At 35.4% G+C, this 24,349-nt stretch overlaps 1 protein-coding gene across 5 annotated transcripts in view; it reads left to right on the top strand.

The window, feature by feature from the left end:
• RASA2 (RAS p21 protein activator 2) overlaps positions 1 to 18,509 on the top strand; it is a 42,252-nt gene extending 23,743 nt beyond the window's left edge. For 2 of the 5 annotated variants that reach the window (XM_040705538.2, XM_015276887.2), the window contains exons 9-24: positions 1,360 to 1,458; positions 3,018 to 3,174; positions 4,331 to 4,479; positions 5,303 to 5,417; positions 5,873 to 5,947; positions 6,571 to 6,694; positions 7,971 to 8,077; positions 9,262 to 9,348; positions 9,430 to 9,507; positions 9,836 to 9,909; positions 10,655 to 10,761; positions 11,523 to 11,605; positions 12,465 to 12,673; positions 13,927 to 14,030; positions 14,998 to 15,187; positions 16,109 to 18,496. In XM_040705538.2, the coding sequence (XP_040561472.1) occupies positions 1,360 to 1,458; positions 3,018 to 3,174; positions 4,331 to 4,479; positions 5,303 to 5,417; positions 5,873 to 5,947; positions 6,571 to 6,694; positions 7,971 to 8,077; positions 9,262 to 9,348; positions 9,430 to 9,507; positions 9,836 to 9,909; positions 10,655 to 10,761; positions 11,523 to 11,605; positions 12,465 to 12,673; positions 13,927 to 14,030; positions 14,998 to 15,187; positions 16,109 to 16,136 (1,786 nt within the window). In that variant the 3' untranslated portion in view covers positions 16,137 to 18,496. Of the gene's footprint in view, positions 1 to 859; positions 873 to 1,359; positions 1,459 to 3,017; positions 3,175 to 4,330; positions 4,480 to 5,302; positions 5,418 to 5,872; positions 5,948 to 6,570; positions 6,695 to 7,970; positions 8,078 to 9,261; positions 9,349 to 9,429; positions 9,508 to 9,835; positions 9,910 to 10,654; positions 10,762 to 11,522; positions 11,606 to 12,017; positions 12,101 to 12,464; positions 12,674 to 13,926; positions 14,031 to 14,997; positions 15,188 to 16,108 lie in introns of those variants that run through there. The other 3 variants (XM_025153340.3, NM_001012929.2, XR_005862089.2) reach the window with 3 other exon arrangements.
• The last annotated feature ends 5,840 nt before the right edge of the window (positions 18,510 to 24,349 follow it).

Consider the following 24,349-nt stretch of genomic DNA (forward strand, 5'->3'; position numbering starts at 1 on the left):
ATATTGTAATTTGAGGTAATAAAAGCAATTTTACTGCAGAGTAGCTCTAGAGAATTGCTGGTTAGATTTGCAGTGAAAATCCTTCGAACAGAGAAAACTACCTAAGTTTTGTAGTGTGTTGATTACTGAAGACTGACGGAGTTTGGATTGTCATTCAGGGCTTTGTCTGAGTTTTCGGTTGTTTGTTTTTTTCTTATGTAGTGATGGTGTATCTGGTGGCCTCAACTTCTTTCCTGTGCCTGTGGGTAAAGAGGTATAAAGAGGACCTCCTGTTGATACATACTGGTTTGGGCGGAATACTGATTACAGAACTTGTACTGGACACTAAAAGCATTCCTGATGTTCGCATATGGTTTCAAGTGCAGTTAGCTGTATTTTTAGAAAAAGAGAGAAAAGCCTCTTCAGAACTTCTCAGGGTTTCATGTCACTTCTTAGGGAAATGTTTGTTTTGCTTTTTCCTTGCAAATGTAAAGAATAGTTCAAAGAATACTCTTTTTCTGCTTCTTTACCCTTAGAGCAAGTCAGTCTGTATTTTCTCGATGTAGTAAGAGCAGCTGAATGCCCCAGTGCTCAACTTCTTTCCCTTATCATACTCATGCACATACACGCACTAGATTTGCTGAATGATCAAGTCTTCAAGGCTAGCATAAGTTTCCTAAAAGGCATCAGAAGAATTCAGTGGTTAGTTTTAATAGCCATTATAGAACTAAGTTTGTGCATTTTTAACTATTAGCTTCAAGAGTATCTTAATTAGTATTGTGTATATCACTATATATGCAAATATATTTAGAAAAGTAGTCGTGCCCCAACAAATCTAGTATTAATTTTTTTGTTCTTCTTAACATCTGCTGTCTGTCAGAAATGTCAGCGAGGTAAGAAGTAATAGAAAAACAATAAAACAACCCAGTGTGCATGTCTGGAGTCTGTGATTCCTTTTTAAGATTGTAAGCATACATGCTGCTCTTTGGAGAAACATGCGCATGTGTCGGTGTGGCATTGCAGTGTGCCCAGTTGTAGCAATTAGATAGAGAGATGTAAATCTATCAGTTAGAATGTTCATTTGAATTATTTGAGAAGAATCAATGTTGGGGGTGGAGGCTGCTCAGGTTACGTGTTGCCTATAGCACTATTTTTATTATTTTTATTTTTTTTACTGATGGGAGGTTTGCAAGTCTAACTTTCACGATTTGTTTATTGTGTATGGATTAATAAGCCACTTGTTTGATTCCTCTTGCTTTAATTAGAATGGAGTGAGGTTTCTAACTTTTTCTGCCTGTGTGCATGTGGATTAGTGCTGTTAACTAAAGATTTTTATTTCTCTGGAGAGGAAAAGCAAATAAGTTATGTTATTATTTTCAGGGTGGACCTATGGAACAATGGAAATTTGGTACAAGATATCTTCCTAGGAGAAATTAAAGTTCCTGTGAAGGTGTTAAGAAATGATTCCTTTCAAGCATGGTGAGAAATAATGGCTCAGAAGTTAATTTCATTCTATGCTGCGTATCTCCCCTTGCAAAGGACGTTCTGTTCTGATTTTTCATTGGAGTACATTATCCTGCTTGAATTGCAGTAGTCTTGTTCATCTGAGTAAGCTTACGGTTTTGTACATGGAAGGTACAAAGTATAAAATCTTTCTGGAGCATTTTCTTGCTAAATATGTTAACCTTACCAGAGGGTTCATGGACCTCTTCCATTTTGCCAATCTGTCTACTCCTGCTAAATATTTAATGTATTTGAGTGGAAAATGAGAGGGTGAAGAAAAGGAAGGCTGAGCATAGCTGTCTGTCAGCTTGCTGAATTTGAGTGATCTGTACACAATTTTCAGATTAACCAGGAAACCTGGAACTTCTCAGAACTGCATCACTTGGAATTAAATTTTTGTTAGCCTTCCAGAATGGCTGAGAAGTCAGACAGCATCCAAATCTTAGAGTTCAACTTTGATATATCTAAGGTTTTAATCTTAGCATTTGAGTATGATTCTAAATGTAATAAATGTCAGTGTCAGTATTTTGCAGTACACCAAGTGAAACATTGAGATTCAGACTTGTTTGTCCAGCACTCTGAGCTGATCAAAAGCCATATGACCATATTAACATAATGACATACCTCTCGTGAAAACATGCAATGAGAAAAGTTATCTTAGCATGGACTTAATACCTCATTGTGAGTTTGTATAGCTTTTTTTAATTCGATGCGGCTCATGCACACTTGACTCAAAGTGTAGAGGGCCTTCTGTTTGCTAATACACTTTTTACATGTACTTTGCATATGAAGATCCTCCTAATCCAATTATAACCTGCTTATAAACGTCATTCTGTGATTTAAAACCAGTTGCTTTTTCTGTTTTTTATTACTAATTCACATGAAATGTTTTGAAATGCAATGGGACTAGAGAATATAAAGCAGTATCACTGGTACTAAGTATTGGAAAAATAAGCCTGATCCATGCTGCCAAGTAGAGGCATTCCTTGTAAATTTGTTGTGCGTTGTATTAGCGTGCCTTCAAGGCAATGCATCTGATTATTAGGAAGAAAAAAGTGCAGTCTCCTGATTGTCTAAGTACAAATATAAGTGATTATAAAATTCTTGAAGTTGGTCAGCCAAATGTTGAAATTATACTACGGTGCCATGAGCTGTTAAAAAAAAAAAAAAAATCTGTGAGACTGCACCTCCTGTTGGAATGAAATTGAACTACAGCAGATAGTAAAGAAAAATTGGTTTGAGTGTATCTAAATTAGGAAAAGAGCACATTATCCTAATCGAGGTACAGAAAATGTATTCTGTTGTTTGGGAAGACACAAGAAAAGTAGTGTATGTTCTATTATGTGCTGAAGATGCATGAAATACTGCTCCTTTTTTTTCTTTTGTCTCAGGTTTTCTTAGTGTGAATTTTATTGCCAATTGTCAGACTGGGTATTACTGAAATAGTACTATGTGATACTTGGCTTTATTCGAAAATAGTGAGATTTAAATTTCATTCATTTCACTAGCTTCGTAATTACCCTATTTTTTTTCAGGTACTTACTTCAACCAAGAGAAAATGGTAACAAGTCCTCTAAAACTGATGATTTGGGATCACTTAGATTAAATATTTGTTATACTGAAGACTGTGTGCTTCCATCTGAATACTACGCTTCTCTAAGAAACTTGCTGCTAAAATCCTCAGATGTTCAGGTACTTCTATTGAAAACTACTTTTCAAATGAAGGCTTGAAATGGATTATGCAGTCCTGTATGAGACCATGTGTGGAAATATGCAAAGCTGGAGAGTTTCTTTATTTCTGTGCAGTGCTTTTGTCAGAACTCACTGAGCAACTTGCAGAACACTTTGTGTTCCAAAATACCAAAATTATCTTTCTATTTTAAAAGAATCAGCAAAGACAGTGAAGTAACCGGCCCTGTGTGACTAAAGTGGCAAAACAGTTCTTACTTATGGATTGCTCTTTTCAACACTGTCTTCTCCCACTGGCTGTTATCAGCCCCTGTATTTAGAGGTTTTCCATGGACATGGACTCATTATGGGCACTGAAGGCATGGATAATCACCCTTGCTAAAAATGGTCTGCTCTAGAACATTTTTTCTAATTCCACTTCTTCTGAATTGCTTCCCTTTAGCCCAATATGTTAATAAGCATAACTGGATTTTTCACTCTGACACGGTGACAAAGTGACAAGTGCTGTAGATAGCAAAGCATTATGAGCCAGTAATGAAATTACAGTTAGTAGGCTTTATATTCCTCAGTTTTATGTCATTTGTTCATTTCAGTATTGATGAACTATTAGCAGGGGAAAAGGAAGGTAAAGTGGAAGCAGACCGACAAAAATTTTTGCTAGCCAACATTTAAATACTAATTCACTGGAATTCAGGAAGAGCTGGACACAGCTCATTGGCAGATAGTGGCTTTTTGACTTAAGTCCTTTATTAGTTTTGCATTTAAATTCACAGCTTTATAATGGCAACAACATTTTATGAGTGTGGGAACTGTAATTTATAATTACGGCATGGAAAGTCCTTTAAAGAAATACGGCATTATAATTGTACAGCTGCTTACTGCCTCTTTCTGGTCTCTGCGACAAAGCCATGTTCTTATCCTCTTGGGAGAGTAGAAAGGGTGAATTTTATTCTTAAATCCTAAGTATAGAGTTAATCAATCTTGAATTAAATTTTTCAAGGGAATGGAAACTTACTGCCATAGCAGATGTTGAAACTTTCTGTTAAGAAGCCTCATCTGTAATCTAGCTAGATTTGACTCAATCTGTACTTTTCCACGTGTAAATAGAGCACTTAAGTGCTTCACTCATGATTTTTTTTTTAATTCTGCTTTTCCGTAGCCAATTTCTGCATCTGCTGCCTATATACTATGTGAAGTTTGTCGGGACAAGTATGATGCTGTTCTGCCTCTTGTACGCTTGCTACTACACCACCATAAGCTAGTTCCATTTGTTGCTGCAGTGGCAGAACTAGATCTGAAGGACACTCAGTATGTATTCCATGTTAAGTTATTTCATGTCTTATAAAATTGTTCGTATTTCCACAGGACTTCATAATACAACACTGATAAATGACCATACCAGATCTAATGATCTCATAATTAAAACCCTTAATGTGTGCTCTGTGGTTAGGAGATAAATGAAGTACACCCGAGTAGTGGCTTCTGAGGCACTGAGTTATGTCCTGCGTAGACACAGAGGGGATTTTATCACCACGGTATACATATTTCAACACATAACTGTGTTGAAAGAGGTGACTCATAGAAAATAAAGTTTTACACTGCATTTTGGTACACACATTCCTTTGTTATATTTTCAACTATAACACATGGAGATTGTACTAAATCCATTAGATTGGAAAGGTTTATTTTGCACAACTGTACTGAACAGCTGTGTCACAGTCTTAAATGAGGTATATTTTGATTGAATTTGTCAGCGTAGTTTTAAATTTCCAAACCAGGAGCACTGGAGGAATAGTAGTATATCAGTCATGTACAAGTCTTCATTATTTGGGGAATTTTCTCCAGTTGTTTTTTTCTCACATTCAACACTGAATTATATCTTCTTTTAACTAAAATTTCTCAGGCATTTGCTTGCACTTTTTATTTGTTCCTAGTCTTGCTAGTAGCTGTAGTGTTGTTATTTATTCTTTCTGTGCACTGGGTGTCATTTAATGGACCTAGATTCCTAGGTTCTGAAATTCCTGACTGAAATACACGATAAAATGTTTTTAAAAACTTAATAGCAGGATAAAATATTACATACTGTTGTAGCTGAGTTTGTTTTTTCCCCAAATTGATTGTTTTCTTACAGAGAAGCAAACACAATCTTCAGAGGGAACTCATTAGCAACTCGCTGCGTAGATGAAATGATGAAAATAGTGGGAAAACACTACCTAAAGGTTACTTTGAAACCAGTTATTGATGAGGTAGGTTATTGTACTGAACCCATTTGCATGACTCATGAGTCTGCTGGAGTATCTGGTCTCTTTGGTAGGCATTTGTATAGTTTGCAGTGTGACAGGAATGACTCAGGTGAAGGAGTTCTAGAGGAAAATTTAACTGAGCAATAATTGGTTATGAAGTTGGTTATGAATGATTGGTTAGATGGGTTGCTGTTTTTAGTTGTGGTGTAGGTGCTTGGCAATAGTCAGTGGCAGTTGCTCCAACCTCTAACGCTTTGCAGAATTGCCCATATGATGCTTTATACACGTAATCCATGTAAAAATGCAGATACAAAAATTAGAATGATTGTTGCATAATATTATGTTCAGAACCATTTAGAGTTCAACCCTAATTGTAGGACAGAGTCTAGTTTTAAAAAGGTGTATTTCCATGCATTCTTTCTGAAAAATGGAGCTCTTAACAGTGTTGTTTATTTCAGATATGTGAGTCCCCTAAACCCTGTGAAATAGATCCCATCAAATTAAGAGAAGGTGATAATGTAGAAACTAATATGGTGAGTTTCTTAATCTGTTTTTCCTAATTTAAGGTTTCTCAAAATCTAATTAAAAATAAATAAAAAAAAAATTAAAAAGCAGCTCTGTGTATCTGAAAATGAATAACTTAAAGCAATTTCGAAATGGACCAGGGAGGAAAAGCTAGAGGATTACATGCTTTCTCATCAATTTATTGGGTGTTTTGATTACTAATGTTCCATACATTGAGTTCTATAGCTAATTAGTACTGTTCTAATACATTTCATTGAGCTTTTGCTTGATGCTTGCCTGGTACTAGAGGATAATGTAGAAAGCAACAGTAGCTGTCACAAACTAACATTTGCTAGGGATGCATGGGAGTTACTCTACTACACTGTTCTATGTTGTCAAATCACAAAAATGTCTTGATCTGTAGTTTTATACTGCCAACCACTGCTTATGTGCTTTACTGTATCATTAAAAAATCTGTTAACACTAGTAATCCCATATTAATACAGCAAAGCTTTTCAAATGTGCACAGTACTAAAATGGAATAATCAAATAGTCAAGTGATCTTTGGGAAAAGAATTGTAGAGTTCTGTGTGTGTTCAGGGAAAAGCCGTAGTTGATGGTCTGAAAAATAACATTTTCTCCATAATTACAGGAAAATCTACGCTATTATGTAGACAAAGTATTCCGTGAAATTGTGCGGTCAAGTATAAGTTGCCCTACCCTAATGTGTGATGTTTTTTATTCTTTGAGGCATCTGGCTGCTAAAAGATTTCCAAGTAAGTGTTCTTTTAAAAAAGTAATAATAAATTTGGAAATGATATTCAGAGTGAAATGCTTATTTTCAGCAGTTACCTTACGGGCATTGTTAAAATTTTGTTTTTTTTTCCCAAGAGTTCTGAATTTGTTACCTTACCAATCAGGTGTTTTGTTTTTGGATCAGACTGTATGCTATAGGAAAACTTAGTGGTCATTCAGCAAGAATTGCGTTCTCTGATACTGTGCATATTCTTTGATGCACTGCAGTATGGTAGTGAAAAAGAACCCACCAACAAAAGCATGAGATACTTATGCTTTGTTTTTTTTCCAGTCATACAGGAAGTGATTTAATTGAAAGATACAATCCAGAAGCACTGATTTGCTCATGGGTCCAGTTAAAGCTTTATTACCTTACAGGTCAAGGTTTTGCAGAAGATAGAGTGGATGAAATATGTATTTATAATGGTTTGACAAATGTTAGAAAACTTCCATTCTTTTGCAATGATTTTAATATAAGAATAACATGCTGAGTCTGAAATAGTCAGATATTCCAATAAATTTAAGCCTAAAATGTCATATAATAGGCTATCAGTTAAGAATATATTTTTGTCTGGGTACTGCCTCTGATCCATATTTGTCACTGGAACTAGGGTCATAAATTCCTCTGGCTAGAACAGTCCCTTCAAAACAAATGACTTTCCACAGAGATCAGTCATTTAGTCAATTACGTGAAGTAGTCATTTAGATTAAGAATGCATCCACACTATATTACCCAGTGAATTCAACCAAAATATTGAAGTGTTTGGAGCCTCACAATTATATACTACCATTGTGTGACTCATGATCGGAGTTGAAGATGTTCGTATGTGTTGACTGCATTTGTTCTGCAGTGTTAATCTATATGAAATTACTAGTCTTAGTTGTAAATAATGTAATAGGCCTTGTTGTTAAAGCTAGCTGCTACAGTATTTTCTCTTTTGCCTAAGCATGTATACAACCATATCTAATCAACACTGTGTACATGTAAATGCTTGAGATGATCTCATTGTTCCTAATTGTGGAGCTGATAAGCCAGTTCTATGAGAACAGAGCTTCTAAGGGAAATAAATCCTCCATTATAAGTAGAATGCTTTTTCCCATGACTACATTTCTCATTTCATGTGCTTCATTGATTTTTCTATTCTACTTTAAGATATGTCTTCTCTGACGTTACCTTCTTAATGAGTTTTATGTTGACTGTCTCATTATTTCCTATTGAGCTTAGTGCATGTTACATTTCATGGTTTTTCTCTGCAGATGACCCTCATGTACAGTATTCTGCAGTGAGCAGCTTTGTGTTCCTTCGTTTCTTTGCTGTAGCCGTAGTCTCACCTCATACTTTTCATTTACGACCTCACCATCCAGTAAGTTTTGTGAAGCTTTGTTCTGTTTTATTCATAACTGTCAAATCTGTTTATCTGGCAAGGCAGAAGTTACTTTCACTGAGCCTGTTACTGGGGCAGTAAGATCACTACGTGTCTGTAGGTTGATGTTTTTAGTTTTATGCCTCACCAAAGGAACTAAGATGTTTGCAGTTCTATAAACATCAAATTTCTCAGTCTTCATAAGGCATTCTCATATGATGTAAAAGTGCTGCTTTGGAACAGCAAGATGACTGAGGATTTCTTAAGGCATATAGCCAAATTGCATTAGTTCCTCTCATTGTGGAATTTAACAGATTTCATTCTTAATTGCAAAGAGTATTTTCATTTATTGCCTTAAACAGAGGTATTGAAGTGTCTGTAATCAGTCTGTACATTTATTTAGGATGCTGGTAGTTGCACAGAGTTGTCAAACTTAAAATTTTCCAATTGTCAATTAGATGAACATAACAAAAACCCATGAAGCAAACAGAAAAAAACAAAGATGGCAATATGGAAATAAGTGAAATACCATTTTATTTTCATATATGAAATATGGTTATTTTTATTGGGTTATTGCATCAATTTATGTCAACCTATTTAATGTTAAATTAATTAGAGTGAAAAGAGCTGATGGGAATTTACTACTTGTGTTATACAACCTAAAGGCAACAACAAGGCCCCTTGCTATGGCTGCTTTTATAATCCTGAAAATTCAAGTAGAGAGATTCTAAGTGAGGCAAAGGCCTTACAGTGTTCTAAATTCACTTTGTATTATGAACGTTTATACTGTCTGTTTAGCAATAATTTATTGTCTTTGGTTTTGAATAGCTTAGAAATGTATGTGTGGTAACAGTTGGGGGATTTGAGGGGTCTGAAATGTTCCATACGGAAAAGCGTTTGTGTGTGCAGCTAATATTAAATCCTAGTGGTAGTGAATAACATTAAACTGTGCAGTGGGTTGAAAAATGCACGTATTTAATCAAAAATCACTTTTCAAAACGATCACATCAGTCACAGAGGACAGCATAGCAAATGCATTGCTTTTCTCTGGGAGAAGAAAGGTAATGAACCCGTCAGATATACTATGTCATATAATGTAATAGTTGGTGTTGCATTTTCATTTTTAAATCAGTTTTATCTGGAGTTGTTTGAAAGAAAATGTAACTTTTGTTTCTTTATTTTAGGATGCACAGACTTCTAGAACATTAACTCTCATATCAAAAGCCATCCAGACTTTGGGGAGTTGGGGAAGTTTGACCAAAAGCAAACTTGTAAGGCTACTACATTTTCTTTTCATTTAATAGACTGTGTTCTGTGAAAGCTTATTCATGTCCTAATACCTTCTCTTTTAGTCAAGTTTCAAGGAGACGTTTATGTGCGAGTTCTTTAAAACATTTCAAGAAGAGAAATTCACTGAATCTGTCAAAAAGGTATCTTTCAACTATATATGTTTTCTTACAGTTAATGTGTTTCAGCAGTCTTATTAAAAGGCTTGTTGATGTTCAAGTTTGTTTTTTTAAAAGTGCATTTCAGATGTTTAAAAAAAAAAAAGCATGGCATCAGAATACACATCACAATTGTTGTATTTTATTGGGCATCTCTTCTTATACTGCTTTAAGTCCCTGAAATGTATCTTCAGCTAATGTGTTAAAGTAATTGCTTCGTTCTGGAAGAAGCTGTATTCATGTATTTTCGAAGTCCCTTTTGGTTGTTCCGTGTTTCTGCATAGTATCAATTTCCTGTGTATTTTTCCTTAAGTTCCTAGATGATGTTTCCTCTACTGAAAGTAAAGAACCAAGCGGTCTGAGTGAGCCCGTGCATCTAAAAGAAGGGTAAGGAAAAAACTAGAAGCAACTTTAAATTAAGTCTGTCTGCATTTTTGTTACAGTTCGGTTTGTGCTTTGATTTATTCAGAATAATGAAAAATTGGTTTAACATAATGAAACATGTAATTACTCTGCGTGATGCTTAGGCTCAGCCAGCTGGATCTTCTTCCCTTACAGCAGGGGAAAAAACTACCTTGTAATTGGAATACTTAATTGTAAATTATAAAATGCTTTTATAAATGTTGTGGTGAAAATCATTACTTCTAAGAAATGAGCAAGCTGTTTTCTGGTGTTGATTAAAAAAAAAGTAGCTGAGAAATTCATCAATGTATGAGGAAGAAGAACTTTGTGTTCACCTGAGAAGCAGATACGTGCAAGGATTTTTCTGTGGGGGGGAAAAAAAGCATCTGAATTTTAAACAATAAAAATATATTATTAAAATAGTAAATAAAAATGATCATGTAGTTGATTACATCTTAGTCCCTTCTTGAAAATTTGGAGTTTGGGATCTCAGTGAGTGAGTGTCCTTCCCCATATTCACTGCTGTTTTTCATACTCTTAGCCTCTAAATGGAACCCTTTACACAATCAGTGTACTGCGAGGTAATCTCGAGGACCCATTTCCAACAAATAGATCTTTAATTACAATGAAATCGACTGTGTTGCATGATGAGTAATGATGTGCTCTCATGTGGTTTTGGAAGCTCTCTGGAAGATTAAAGTTGCATTTTCTTTTGATTCTGTTGTTACAGAGAAATGTACAAAAGAGCTCAGGGAAGGACTCGGATTGGTAAAAAGAATTTCAAGAAGCGGTGGTTCTGTCTGACAAGTAGAGAATTCACCTACCACAAACAGCAAGGTTCATTATGTTCTACAGTTCTATTTTCTCAATATTTTCTGTTTGTATCTGAACTTGACTACTTAAAGTTCATACTTTTTCATAAAGGACTTGATGATACATTTGTTACCTTTTGCTCTGTTTACCACATGCTCCTGAACTGAGTTGTACAGTCATATTTGCCCTGTAGAAAGCCTTTATAGCACAGATCACTGAACTCAACTGTGCATGGTTGAGATTTGAAGACCAAAATGCCAAACTGCCAACTGGCAGTTTGAGAGGTCCAAGGTCTAGAACCATCTAAGGTCTGCACTATGGTAGCAAGATTCTTAGCTTCTTAGGAGAGCTAGAGACCATCTAGGCTGGAAGTACTGTCAGCTCTCAAACCGTAGTTACAGCCACCCATGATCCTGGGAACTTCCACCTCAGTACAGCAGTATTTATTCCTATTATTGCAATAGAGAATTTATTAAGCATGAATGCTCATAAATGATAAAATGTGAGGTTAGGTATGATTTTTGTTATTTTTTTGTCAGTTCCATGCTTTAGGGTTGCATGGTAACTTAAACAGATGCATCCATGATAAATGGCAGGTATGTTTTCTAAGCCTTTTTGTGTCTTGCTGGGACTAAGTGAGTTTTTAAGTTCTTGCATCTTTAGAGGATAGTCAATAATTTATATACTTTTTCTCAAAAAGGACGTTTTGAGAACTTAATAGAATCAGTGCACTGAGTTTACAAAATATTTTTTGTTTCACACTTGTTATTTACAAAATTTTACAGACAAGGAACCAATTTTCACTATTCCAATCAAAAACATTCTTGCAGTGGAGAAGCTTGATGAGAGCTCCTTCAACAAGAAAAATGTAAGTCAGAAAATGATTTCTCTCTAATCCTTGATGTGTTCTTAAAATAACAGGTTCTCGTTAGCTTAATAAACTCCTAAACATTACAACAAAATATCTTCGTTGTATTAGAGGGGAGAAAAGGGTTGTATTCAGTCTTTTGACTCTTCTGAATACAGAACTTAACTTAGGGATTCAGATTTCTGCGCCAACTTTTCTGAATGGTTTTAGGACATGCCCCCCTTTCTGAGTACCTAGAATGCAGGTTAAAACTACTGTGATCTTATGACAGAGCACTTATGTGTATGGTAGTAGTAGTATGTATGTTGTAGCGTTATGTTCGGATGTAATGAAATGTAATATTACCTAACTTGTATTTATTCCTTTTGATGAGAAATTCTACAATAATAATCTGAGACAGTTGTTCCTACAGCCTCATTCTGGACCTGTAGCACATTCTGTCCTTACATCAATCCAAAATTCTGAGGCAGTGATGAAATACAGCTGTTACTTAGGGTGAGCATGACGAAAGGAGAGACTCTGGGAATCTCCTATTATTCTTAGGATATAAAGTACAAAATCTGAGGTCACATCTAAAGAGACTTGAATGAGGAGAACATTGTTGTCTTATTATTAAAGACTGTTTTGGATGAAGGAGTTGAATGCAGCTGGTTTTGTGTTGGGTTCTTTTTTTTTTTAGGATTCTACAGTAAAATGCGAAAGGTAAAAAGTCCTTTTCCTTTTCTCTTATCTCACTGTTAGTCTTAATTTGGCTTTGAATTGCATGAGATTTGAAACTTATTTTGGATGTATTCAAAATAGATCAATAATTAGAGTTTATTTACTGAGCAGAATTGCATTTATTGCATTCCTTCTACAGATGTTTCAGGTACTACATGGAGAAAAGCCACTCTATATCCAAGCAAATAACTGTGTAGAAGCTAGTGAGTGGATAGAAGCTCTTTGTCGAGTAACAAGATGCAACCAGAAGAGACTTACTTTTTACCACCCTTCAGCTTTTTTGAATGGCAACTGGCTTTGCTGCAAGGCTACAGTAGAGAACACAGTGGGCTGTGCTCGTTGCACTGCGTAAGTTGCTTCTCAAATGAAAATGTGTATGTTTAGTAAGACTGATCGCAGATGACTCACTGTACAACTTGAGAACCTGTAGGCAAGGCTTTATGTCTGCCTTAGCAAGTTACTAAGAACGTGGACGTGAAGTACTAGATGTACTAAAATCTATTTTATCCACCACTTTGTAATTTTAAAGGTAGCCAATTCAGCATGTAGATCAGAAATACTGAGTGGTTCATTGTTCTATGTTGAATAATGTATTTTATAGCTAATGAAACTTCTGTTGACAGTTGGGTTGCCTCGTGTGCTTGTACCACATTGGTCATCTGTAGAAATTTTGGTTATGAGTAGTTTTGGAAGTGTGTAGCATAGAGATCTGGGAGAAACCATAACAGTTAAGTTTTATGCCATGTGTGGTATTCCTTGGCTGAAAAAGAGCTTGATATATGAAATGGTCTGCTTATTTGTCTATTATCAGTTCCTTTTTTTCTCTTGCTGGCTGTGTTCTGAACTAGAGTGAACTAAGTGGTATCATGTGGGTCTGTATTGTATCGCTGGCTGTTCAAAGCACCTTTGAAACTGGCATTTTTAGCTGTTTGTCCTCTATGCTTGTAATAGAGGACGATTGATACAGAGCTTGTTGGAGGGAAAACATCAGTGGTAGTTACCTACTTTATGTTAAAACTTCAGCTGGTGATAGTTCTTCCTTTGAGAGCAGTTACATCTAGTGCAAATAAGGACAGGTGGGATTTCTCAAGTTTGTTCAGAGGTTAAGTGGAATGCAGAAATAGCTCATTAAGTATATAGTACTTTTTTGTGTTAATTGATTCATTCATCTATTACATTTCTTAAAAGCTTAGAAGATTCACATTAATAAAAAACTTGTTTCTGTCTGTCTGTTATGGTTTAGAAATCACCTTGTGCTCTTGTTCTATTAATACTTGAAAGGTAAACAGATCTTAAAAGCTGTATTGAATTGTCAGTTAATAACAGTTAATCTTAGATATTTTAAAAATGTTTTTGTCTCGGTATATTGAATAATAAATTCTATTGAGAAAAGGGTTTTTTAGGACAACTTTGTCCATTGCCCTCAAAAGTACTCCTGTTTCTATAAGAGTTGCAATGAATGCTGAATTTTCTGTAGGAATTGTGAAGCTGTCAGTGATAGGCATATTAAAAAGCCTATTAAAATGTAATCAATTTTTATTTGCTTTCAAACTTTCAGAGAATAACTTGGATTACTCATTTTCTGTTTTTTCACCTTTTAGAGATGTTCCTGCTGATACTCAAATTGAGATTGATGGAGACAGAGAGACGGAAAGAATTTACTCACTTTTCACCATCAACATGTCTAAACTTCAGAAGCTGGAAGGTACTCAAGTAGTAATCCAGAAGAATTATACTGTATTTTTTCAGCTCTTAACTCTTTAGGTCTCTAACATCTACTTGATGTCTTAACTATTTACTGGAAAATAACAGACTGGAGATAGAATATATGTAGGTAATGCCTCCTATTTATTTCCATGAAAACTACATCAGATATAAAGAGTGATAATATTTTTATGAGCAAATTCTCAGCTACAAAACACTGTTTTTCCTCATACCTTGCTGTACTGACGTCCACTGAACATAAATGTTCAGCAAGCACTACTGAATGTCCACGGGTGCCATTTTTCTGCCTGGAGGAGAATTCAGTGGCACACCTTGGCTTCATACACAGTTTGATGTCAGACGCCACTTTGTCAGACTTCCCCTCTGCTGCCATCTGTCACATAGCAACAAAAAGTAGTGGGATATTGGTGGAAAGATTCAACTTCTATTGCCATACCACCATCTGCCTCTGTCATGGGTCAATATAATAACATAGGAGGCATTATTTTCAGAGCAGTTCTCATATTTTGTCTTTAGTACTCTAGTAACAGACATTGTTCAGTCATTTCTTAGCAGTAGACATCAGGTGTGTGCATTATTCTAACTGAATTTGCATATAGAAAATTCTGAAATACTCTAAACAAAGGTAGCAAGTGTAGTCGTTTGCTTTTCTGTCTCTGTTCTCGTTTTCCTGGCTATGAAATGAATTATAAGCCATGTAGCTGAGTTACAAGAAAGATTTTCTTGGTTAGGAGGGAGCTGGATAATCAGGATGCAAAACAAGTGGAGAACAAGCAACAGAACCACAAATACATCTAGTTGATACTGTTTTCTGTCTCAATCTGTTATTTGCATAAGCTAGAGTAATATCACTTTTCAGAATTTCAGAATCCTCATTTACATGGTAAGAGTTAAATGTGTTTATTCATAACCAAAATCTAATTGGGACTTTGTGATTATTTTTGCAGAGGCTTGTGGAAGCATAGCTGTCTATCAGGGTCCACGGAAAGAACCAGATGACTATTCTAACTTCACAATTGAAGATTCTGTGGCAACTTTTCATACACTTAAACAGATAATAGATACAGTAGAAAAGCTGAATGAATCACATGAAAAATACCAAAAGAAGAGATCGTCCAGTGCTGAATATGGTAGTGAGTAAGTATTTTAAAGAATTTTGACATATAAATATGTATTAACAAAAATTTAAGAAAAAAAAAGTTCAGATAGCAATAACTAAACCAAAATTAGTATTAGACACAGAGGAAAATAAGGGATGTCATTTCCTTTATTTGTAATAGTGCAGCTCTTCACCAGTTGATAGATGATAGCTCGTGCCAGAAGAATATCTTCTTTCATCTGTGTTTGTGTTGAGGTTCTCATAAGCAATGAGTCTGTCTTTTTCTTGCAATTTCAAGTTTGTGTGCACTTCACGTGGTAACCCGAACTGTCTGCTAACCTTCTGATGTTCCTTCAAATATTAAGTTGTCTTATCAAATTTCAGTGAAGGAGCTAAATTGTCTGACCACCTTCTAGTGCTTTTCTTAACTAATTCTTTTTATCAAGCGTCAGTTAAGAAAGTCACATTATCGGGGTCTGTGTAACTAAAAATTATACAGAAAACATACATTTATTACATAGGTTGTGCTTTAAATTCTCTTGTCATGCTCAATGATAAATGTAGTCTTTTAAAATTGAATTTTAAAAGAATCTTTTCAAGTTGATCATTGCTCCAGAGCTGATTCTTTCAATTCTCCTCAATCTGAGCTTTTGACCTCAGAAGAACACTGGTCAAATTTTGTGTTTTCTTTGTTGTGTCAGTAATGTTTAAATATTCAGAAGAAAGAATGCTTCAACAGTTCTCCTAGTTTGATATTGGGCTCAGGTTGTTCTGAAAAATTGACAAATGGTTTATGTGTTTCACATGGCAAGTACGTAAGGCTTTATGCAAATTACAGACATCCAGAAATTATGTGAAAAATAGTTTTTCTTAATGAGTAAAAACTGTATGAAAGGATTAAAAAGCAAATGGTAGCCATTAAAAATATTTACATGTAATGTTTTCTTTTTTTTTTCCAGAAAAAATCCAATTGGAAAGGTTTCCTAACCAGAACCAACTATGGGACACTTGGATAAAAAAGAAACTGGAAACATTCTCAAGTGTTTTGTTCTTCTGTTTTGTTCAATTTTGTAGTTCATTATGTGCATTTTCACAAAGTATTTAATAATGAACATAGATGCTAGTTGTGTTGACAATCTATTTAATATTTAATAGGAAGCTAGCTACTTCGAAATCTGGTCTTGAAAGTTTATTCTCATTTTGCTGAAGAACTTGAAGTTCCGGGTTCTGAAAGTAACAAATGTGAATAAATCTAAGAGTTGTTTGCTGTTTTATTGGAAAGAATTTTCTAAACAAATAAGCTTTTTAATGGAAGAAAATCAACATGGCATTTGTTGGTTGTATCGCATCTCTTAATGCATGTACTGCAAACTTGTATGAGTTTACCATGAGTGCCTGCCCTGCTGATAACAATCTTTAAGTAGAAATGCCAAGATACTCTGTCATAGAAAAGATCTGAAGTTTCACACTCAACTCATTTGACGTTCTTTTTTTCTTACATTAGGTGTTGTCAGAACTTGGTTTAACTACAGCTGAAGTCTTACAAAAACAAGCAGTATGTTGCAGATAATCTGGACAGCGGACACCTGAGTTTAGCTTGTTGCTTTTTAAGTACTAAAGAAGAAGAAATCAGGGAACTTTTATTATGCCTCCTGTTTACATTTGGAGTGAGTAGTATATGGAGTGACATGAGACCACTATCAATTTCCTCTAGGGTACTTTTTTTAAGGTACATATTTTTTTCTTAAACTGAACACAAATGCAGGGTAGCAGTGTTCTTAAAAAAAAATTTGCCTACAGATAAAAAACAAACTCAAATGTGAACTGATTGTGGTTAAGTACCAATCAATTTACATCATCCCGTTTATGATTTTTTGATTTAAAAAAAAATAGCTAGGTTCAGTTCACTATTTGACTACAGATCTAATAAACAATCTCTATTATAATCACTCAAAGCACTTTAGATATCTGGACTATCCCAGATTATTTTTAGATACTTTGTAGTATCTGCTTGTTACGATCAGTTCAATGATCAACATTGTTTTTCTTTAAACAATGCTTCAGTGAATATTTTTATATCTTTAGTTATATGAATTCTTATTTGCCAATTAACACAATTTTTAAACTGTCATTCTTGACTCTTGTAAGATTAATTTTTGCTCATTTCATCTGAGAAGTTAGGTTTCTGCTGAAAGAACTTACATGTATATAACAAGGAAGAAGCAAAGATGGCAACTTTGCTTCATCAGTATTAAATATAATGGTACTCCTTGGAATACTATTTTTAATAATAACTATATGTGGTACTTTTTGGATCATTTGCTGTGGGATCTTCTGTTGTTTATTTGTTGGTTTGTTTTGTTTTACAATCATGATTTTGGCCAAATTAATTAGAAATGTGACGTACAAATAGAGTAGAAATCCACAATGCTTGAAAACTGTAAGCTGTTTCAATTACTATATGTTTGCAACACTGTTGTAGGGAGGCTTTCTGTAATAGAAGCACACTGGCAAGTCAAGATTGAAATTTTTTTTGAATGAATGTAACTATTATTAAAATAACTATTTGTTTTAAAACCATACAAACCATGATGGAATGTCTAGGAATTAGTACTAGTATCTGCAATGCCGCAATCATTCAGTCACCTCCACTGTTTTTGCCTTTACTTAAACAATTTTGATGTATTTGAAGGGACTTTAATTTGCCAACCGCTGAAATTGGAGTGGTGGGAATCACATTGATGCCAAGAATTGTGTTTTGCCAAGGTAAATTGGTTCTACGTAATTGCCATTAAAAAGTGGCCATTAAACAAAAACGAAGTGCTTTTATCTGTCCAAGTTAGTTTGTGCTGTACATTGATTAACACTGTGGCAAAGCGTGTCTTCCTTGGGGCTGTTTTTTAAAGGTTTCATAATCCAAATTAAAGAGAAACTTGGAACTTTTTTTTAAAAAAAGAGTTAATAATAATAAAGAAAATGCACTTTTTTCTTTGATGGTACTGGAATATTTAGGAAAAAGAACAAAGGCCATTGAATATTTGTGACCAGTAGGGTTTAATTTCTCATTTTTTATAATGTTTCAAAACACAGTAGATGTTCTAGAATTTAATTAGGTACAAGTAGGATGATTAATAATAAAAGTTGCCTTCATTTTGATTAGTCTAGAAACACGATGTTATTCAGTAATTAGTTCTGTTTGGATTGTAAATTATCATTAGTTTTAATTTGTATTATGCTGATGTATTGTTGAATGTATTTTTATTTAAATTTTATTTTCTTATCAGGACATTGAAATGTTTTGTAACATTGCTTGAGAATAACTCATAAATAAATTTCAACGAACTTGAGATACGCTCTGCACTTGCTGTGAGGCCTGGCTTTTGAAAATGGTGACTTGAAGGCTGACTAAATAGGAGTTTCCATAGAGGAGTTGGTTGTAACAAAATATCTAGTACACAGAAGGAAAAAAAACAACTTTAATTTGAGGGGTCTTGTGTGGTCATCTACAGCATCGCTGCAGTCTGACTTAGGGTTGTGGCTGGAGAAGTGCTGCTTAATAGCATGACAGTGTACATAAGAGGTGTCAGTAACGTGACAGTTCTAAAATGTGTTGACAGCATCTAGTCTGATGGATGAAAGGATATCTAACTCTGGTGTTAGATAATGAATTTCCTTCATTTATTTATCAGCAGTGTTATATACACATCAGAACTATTTTAAACAGATTGCATATGGAAAAAAAGATTTTTTAGGTCACCTACTGTCCTTCATTTGTTTTAGGTGTTTTTAGAAGGTAACTTTGTAGTAATGTGTTTTACTGTCTGATGTTTTATTTCCTTGTACAGAGAGCTGACCTGTTGTCACATATTGCTGATAAGGAAGTTGTTATTAGGAGTTAAAGAGTACAAACTGTCAAGACATTTTGGAATAAATTTTTAATTAATTCTCAGGTAAGCTGTATTACAGCCCAATCTTAATGTCCATTCAGTTGTAATGACCGAGCTTTTAACGATTTGCGGTCATAATTATTTTAGCTTATTTAGTATTGCAAATGCTGTGGCAGTTGTGTGTTTATAGTGTAGTTAAGTTTCACCAAAAGGAAGATAGGAATCTTCATAAAAACATTTTAGAAACATTACATGCCTTTTTTAATCCCATCAGACAAATTAGTTTGCTCTAAAGGTCTGTGGCTTTTATTCTCTCTCATCCTTTATTTTTGGTTATCTTTCTTAAGCAGGGTAAAAAGACAAATCATAGAACAGCTCAATTTACTGTGACTTGAATTGAGTATTTAAAGGTAAAAATTGCTTACCCAGTCCTGCTGAGATAGCACTGCAGAAGAATTTGGTTTCTCAAAAGTGCAAGATATCCCCTGCTTTACTCCACACTGGTGTTTGAGTGGAAAAAATGCACTGTGTCAGGGAGCAAAGAGTGATAAAAAGCAGAAGGCTTCAAAGCCAGCCAGATTGTTGATGGAATGTTTTCCTCCTAGATGAACATGAGAACATTGTACCTACAGAAGGGTTGCCCCAGGAGCCAGCTAGCAGCATGGGGGTGGAAGCTCCACATGTTAAACACAGTCTGCAGCTATGTTGCTCCCAGACCCTTTGACGCTGCTGCTGGGTGACAGAGAAACAAGCCTTCATCAGATGACAAGTAGTCTGCAGGCTGTAGAACTAGTGAAGGGAAACTCCCCTACAAAAATCAAGGTATCTACAATCATACTCAGATGTGATGTTTATGATACAGTTTTATCCTTAGACTTAGACTTAAGGCGTATTCTACAAAAGAAGGGTAAGTTATTTCAGCTTCTCCTTTCCATGTAGGTGACAGCAAGGTTCTATACGTTGTATAGAAATGCAATTAAAGAGTGCCCCTCTATGTCTTTACAAGAAGACAACCTCCTTTTCAGTTCAGAATGTAGTTCCATTCACAAACAGCTAACCTCAGTTAAAATAAGTATAATTTTGTCTTCACAATTTATTTGTTAAAAAGTTAATAAAGGGAATATGAGCTTTGAATTTGAAAATTCACACTATATGGAGGGAATAGAAATAACTGAGCTTTACTACAGAATAAAATAATTAGCAAACAAGATTTTAGTGCAGTATTTGTTGGAATTTGAGTCATCTGGGACCTTTGTGGTGTTGGCCTCGAGACTCGGATTCAGCAGTCGTGGATGAGCTTGAGTGTTGTATAAAGGATGGAGACATCTCAAGGATTTAGACCTAATGGAGCGGTTCAGTGAAACCAGGAGCTGTTTGGTCTAGATTTCCAGAGAGGTTCCCACACACAGTCATTAACTATTTTTGTAAAAACTTCTTAAGGATTTCCCTTCTGGATACTGGCTTTTGATCCATTTCACTGAATGTGAATTATGTGAAGCACTAAATCTGAATTTCTGGTACTTGTTAATCCTTGAACTCTTACCCAGACTTGTGTAAAATTCATCCCTGATCACATATGAACACTGCAGTATAGGTAGAATGGCCAGAATGCACTTCTTGTTAAACTTAGTTTGCTACTCTTGGTAGCAGTATTTCTGTGACTTCAGTCTCCTGCACGAGACCTTCCCACTGTGAAAGTGGTATTCAATCTGTTCCACGAATGCAGTATGTTTCCCAAATTCCTGTTTTTATTTAGTTTTTATATCTGGATGCCTGCTTCAGACTTGTCACAAAAACTACATATTATCATCGAAGTATGTCCCATTTTGGCACTTGCTTCAGGCAGCTTCAGTAAAACCTTAAGGTGGTTTTGTCACAGGTGCACTTAGCGAGGTCTTGTCTATAACCACAGTAGTATAATTAATACTGGTACTAATGGCACTGTTGAGCATGTTCCTATTGATAAAAGGCCACAGAGACACAGATGATCTAGAGTTTAAGGAACAATTCTGGCAGAGAGCTATGCTTGAGTTCTTTTCTTTGGCAGATAAATTAATTTGACACTGTATTAAGACTTCTGATATACATTATTCTATTGACAGAGCAAACAGCAAGTGTACTAATACAGTTCAGCCCACAAATTAGTTGGCCAAGATACACACATACTTACATAACTGTTCTTTGCATTATCATAAAACTGACATTCCCATAACAATTTTGTTATTAGTAAAAATAACCTCAGATTCTATGTTTCAGAGTAAGCAAGCTGCAGGGGGAAAAAGAACTTCAAAAATGTTGTATGAGGGAAGAAGAAAGGAAAAATAACACAAGTCAGGTCATTTTCAAATGCTTCTGTTTTCAAAAGTCATGAAATCTATGAAAGACATAATTGTACTTTCTTCCAAAACAGTCTGTGCAAGAACTACAGTTTTAAAAGGTGCATAGGAGATGAAGATGATCTTACGAGGGGAAGATAAGTATGTATATGCAGTTGAATTGGGATTAGGACAATAAGAAGAAACCTGTGCAAGTTTTTCTCTTTTGAAATTGGGTGTCAAAACACTTGGAGCTTTCAGTGAGTATTCTTTGACTTGGACACAATCAGAACCTAGAATAAATGCTTGGTGAACGATGCAGTATCTTACTGTAAAATTTTTGCAGAAATACAATTGATTATAAACTGCATAAAATAAAACAAGTCCAAATTTTTATACCTGCTATTATGTACCACCCCACTCACAGTTGCCAAACAAGCTGTTTTTTCACCATTTTATAGCTTACAGTTGCCTGTGCAGCTATAATTCTCTCTGAACAATCATCCATTGAGTGATGAGTTCAAATTCCTCTATTAAATCAGCAATTTAGAACATTTTCAGCAAAGTCTGAATGATGTGAACCAATGCAGTCGTTCCCTACCCTATGTGGAATAATTAAGTTTTATTTGTGGATTAAAATGGTGCCACTTTCCTGTGCGCTGCCTTCATAATGTCGTGTATGTATATGGAACAAATGAATTCCAGAGTTTCCGAACGGTATTTCTTCAAAACTTCTTGGAATCTTGATTCTATAAACTCTTTAGATGCTAAATAACCAACATATTATTCACTAGATAGGAAACTTACTGTCTTTCTTTGAAGCAAAATATACACAGGTACTTGTATCGTAATTGCTCTACAACTTGCATGGCCCAGTACAAGTGCACGTTCTTTATTTGTAACAGCAGACAAGGCAAAGCAAGCCAAGATGAGAAGTTACCTCGTTTCTACTTTAGAAAATCTACTTTTTCAAAACATTTTTCATCCTGATATTGAAAGCAGTGTGTCTCCTTGGCAATTTCACGTGTACAAAAGGGCATCTCAGTCTTTCACAGCCTTTCAGAACAAACTCAGAGCTGTATTTCAGTTCAACTGTTATGCCCAGCAGCAAAGCTGGTTATGAGTGATGGCCTCTTGTATCAAGAAGAAAGGTAGAGAAAACTGAGGGAGGGGATTGTAATCGTATTACTGACCACGTTGTATATTCTGCTGACTTCAGGTTGTTTTGCTATAGGTACACTGACAATGCCAGAGCAGTTCCTATGCACTTGAGCCACTTGTTTTCCTGCTTCATTTATCACCAGTTGTGCGGGAAAAACTGCTTTATAGCATCATAAAATGAGAAAGCGCAGGGAATGGTTGCAGGTTAACATTAGCATTGCCAAATTGTTTAAATCAGTGTTGTTGATGATACATCTGCCAAATATATGACCAACGTGCTACATTTTGATGGCACCCAAATGTAATTACATTATGCTTCATAGCTTGCTCATATGAATTCTTCCAAACTAAAGAGAACTACAACCAGTTTCCTTCCCATTCCTGTCAAGAAAAATTAGAGATGGCCAGACAGATTGTGTTAAATGAGAGGGAGGGAGAGACTACATCAGGTTGATTATTTTCCTTTTTGTTTTAAATTATTTTTGGAGGCAGTTGACATTTTACATAGGAGAAATTAAATGTGTGTTGGTTTCAGACATTTTTGATCTAGGAAGATATATCTAATGTATAAACATCTGTGCAAAAAGGTATAAAAATGCCATGTATTATCAAAGTAGAATTATGCAAATAAGAGAAGAAAATGTATACAAAAAGCACTTTGAACTTTCTGGATTACACCTATTCTCACTAATTTAAGTTCAGAAGTGCCATGATTCTTTTCTTGATCTATATCTATATACATGATGAGATACAAGTAACTGAGTTAAAGTTAATGACAAGTTTGACTAGGAAGTAGTTATTTTAAGATCTTTTGTTTCCTCTGTTGATCTGCTTTTTAATGGTATTATCAGTTAAGAGATGCATCCATAAGCATAGAAAGAGATTTTTAAGATGAATATAACTGAAGTGATCAGAATATTTATGCCTTTACTACCCAAAGCCAGATCTTTGTGGACAAGAAGCACCGCATGCACATCTGCTGAAGTGCACGGCTCCATCTGTTAGCAGTCCTGGCAGAGGGGTCACGAGTTGGAAGTCCAGAAGGATTTGGTGATCATCTCCCTTTTGTGAAGGCAGTCCAGTCCAGTCAGGTGATGTTTGGGTTATCCGAAATTACTTCATCTATTGAATTTTAATGTTTTGATTAATGTGTGATGAAATATCTTGAATTATGAAAGGAAGTTAAGAAATAGATATTTTCAAGGAGGGGTAGAGATTTTTTTTTTTACTCCATATTCTTGCATACATTGATTTCTATACCTCATTATTCTTGTGCCTGTATAATTAGGTGTGACAATCAACAGCAGTTATTCTTGAAGGAAAGTCGGCATAACCAAAAAGTCAGGGTTTTGAAGCCTCACTCAAATTCGGCAGCATTTCTGCTATGTGTAGGTTTTATTTTATTTTATTTAATGTAAAACGGCCATGAGAAACATTTCTCAAGTTATGAAGCAGTAATCCAGGCTAGTTTTTTAAAGTTTAGTGCCACAAGGTGATGTAGGTACCAAAATGCACCACAGGACTGTCCCTGGTTATTGTGGGTCCCTTCCACCTCCAAGGAATCCATGATTCCACTCAATGATTTGGCCTTCAGGCACTGGGCATTTGTGATCTCTGCCCATAAGACACTCATGGTATCTTGCACGAGGAACGGTCCCAGTGTGTGCAGTGAGAATTCTGAGGAAGGACCGCTGCTTCCTGAGGTGGTAGCAGAGGCATGGCGCAGCCCTGGGGAAGGCTGTTGCTGGGTCTGGGAGCGTGACTTGGAACTGGCGGCGGCGCCCCCATCCCCTGCCCCCGTCAGCCCGCGGCCCGCAGCGCCCTCGGCGCCAGCAGC

The sequence above is a fragment of the Gallus gallus genome, chromosome 9, assembly GCF_016699485.2.
Source record: "Gallus gallus isolate bGalGal1 chromosome 9, bGalGal1.mat.broiler.GRCg7b, whole genome shotgun sequence".
NCBI lineage: Eukaryota > Metazoa > Chordata > Aves > Galliformes > Phasianidae > Gallus > Gallus gallus.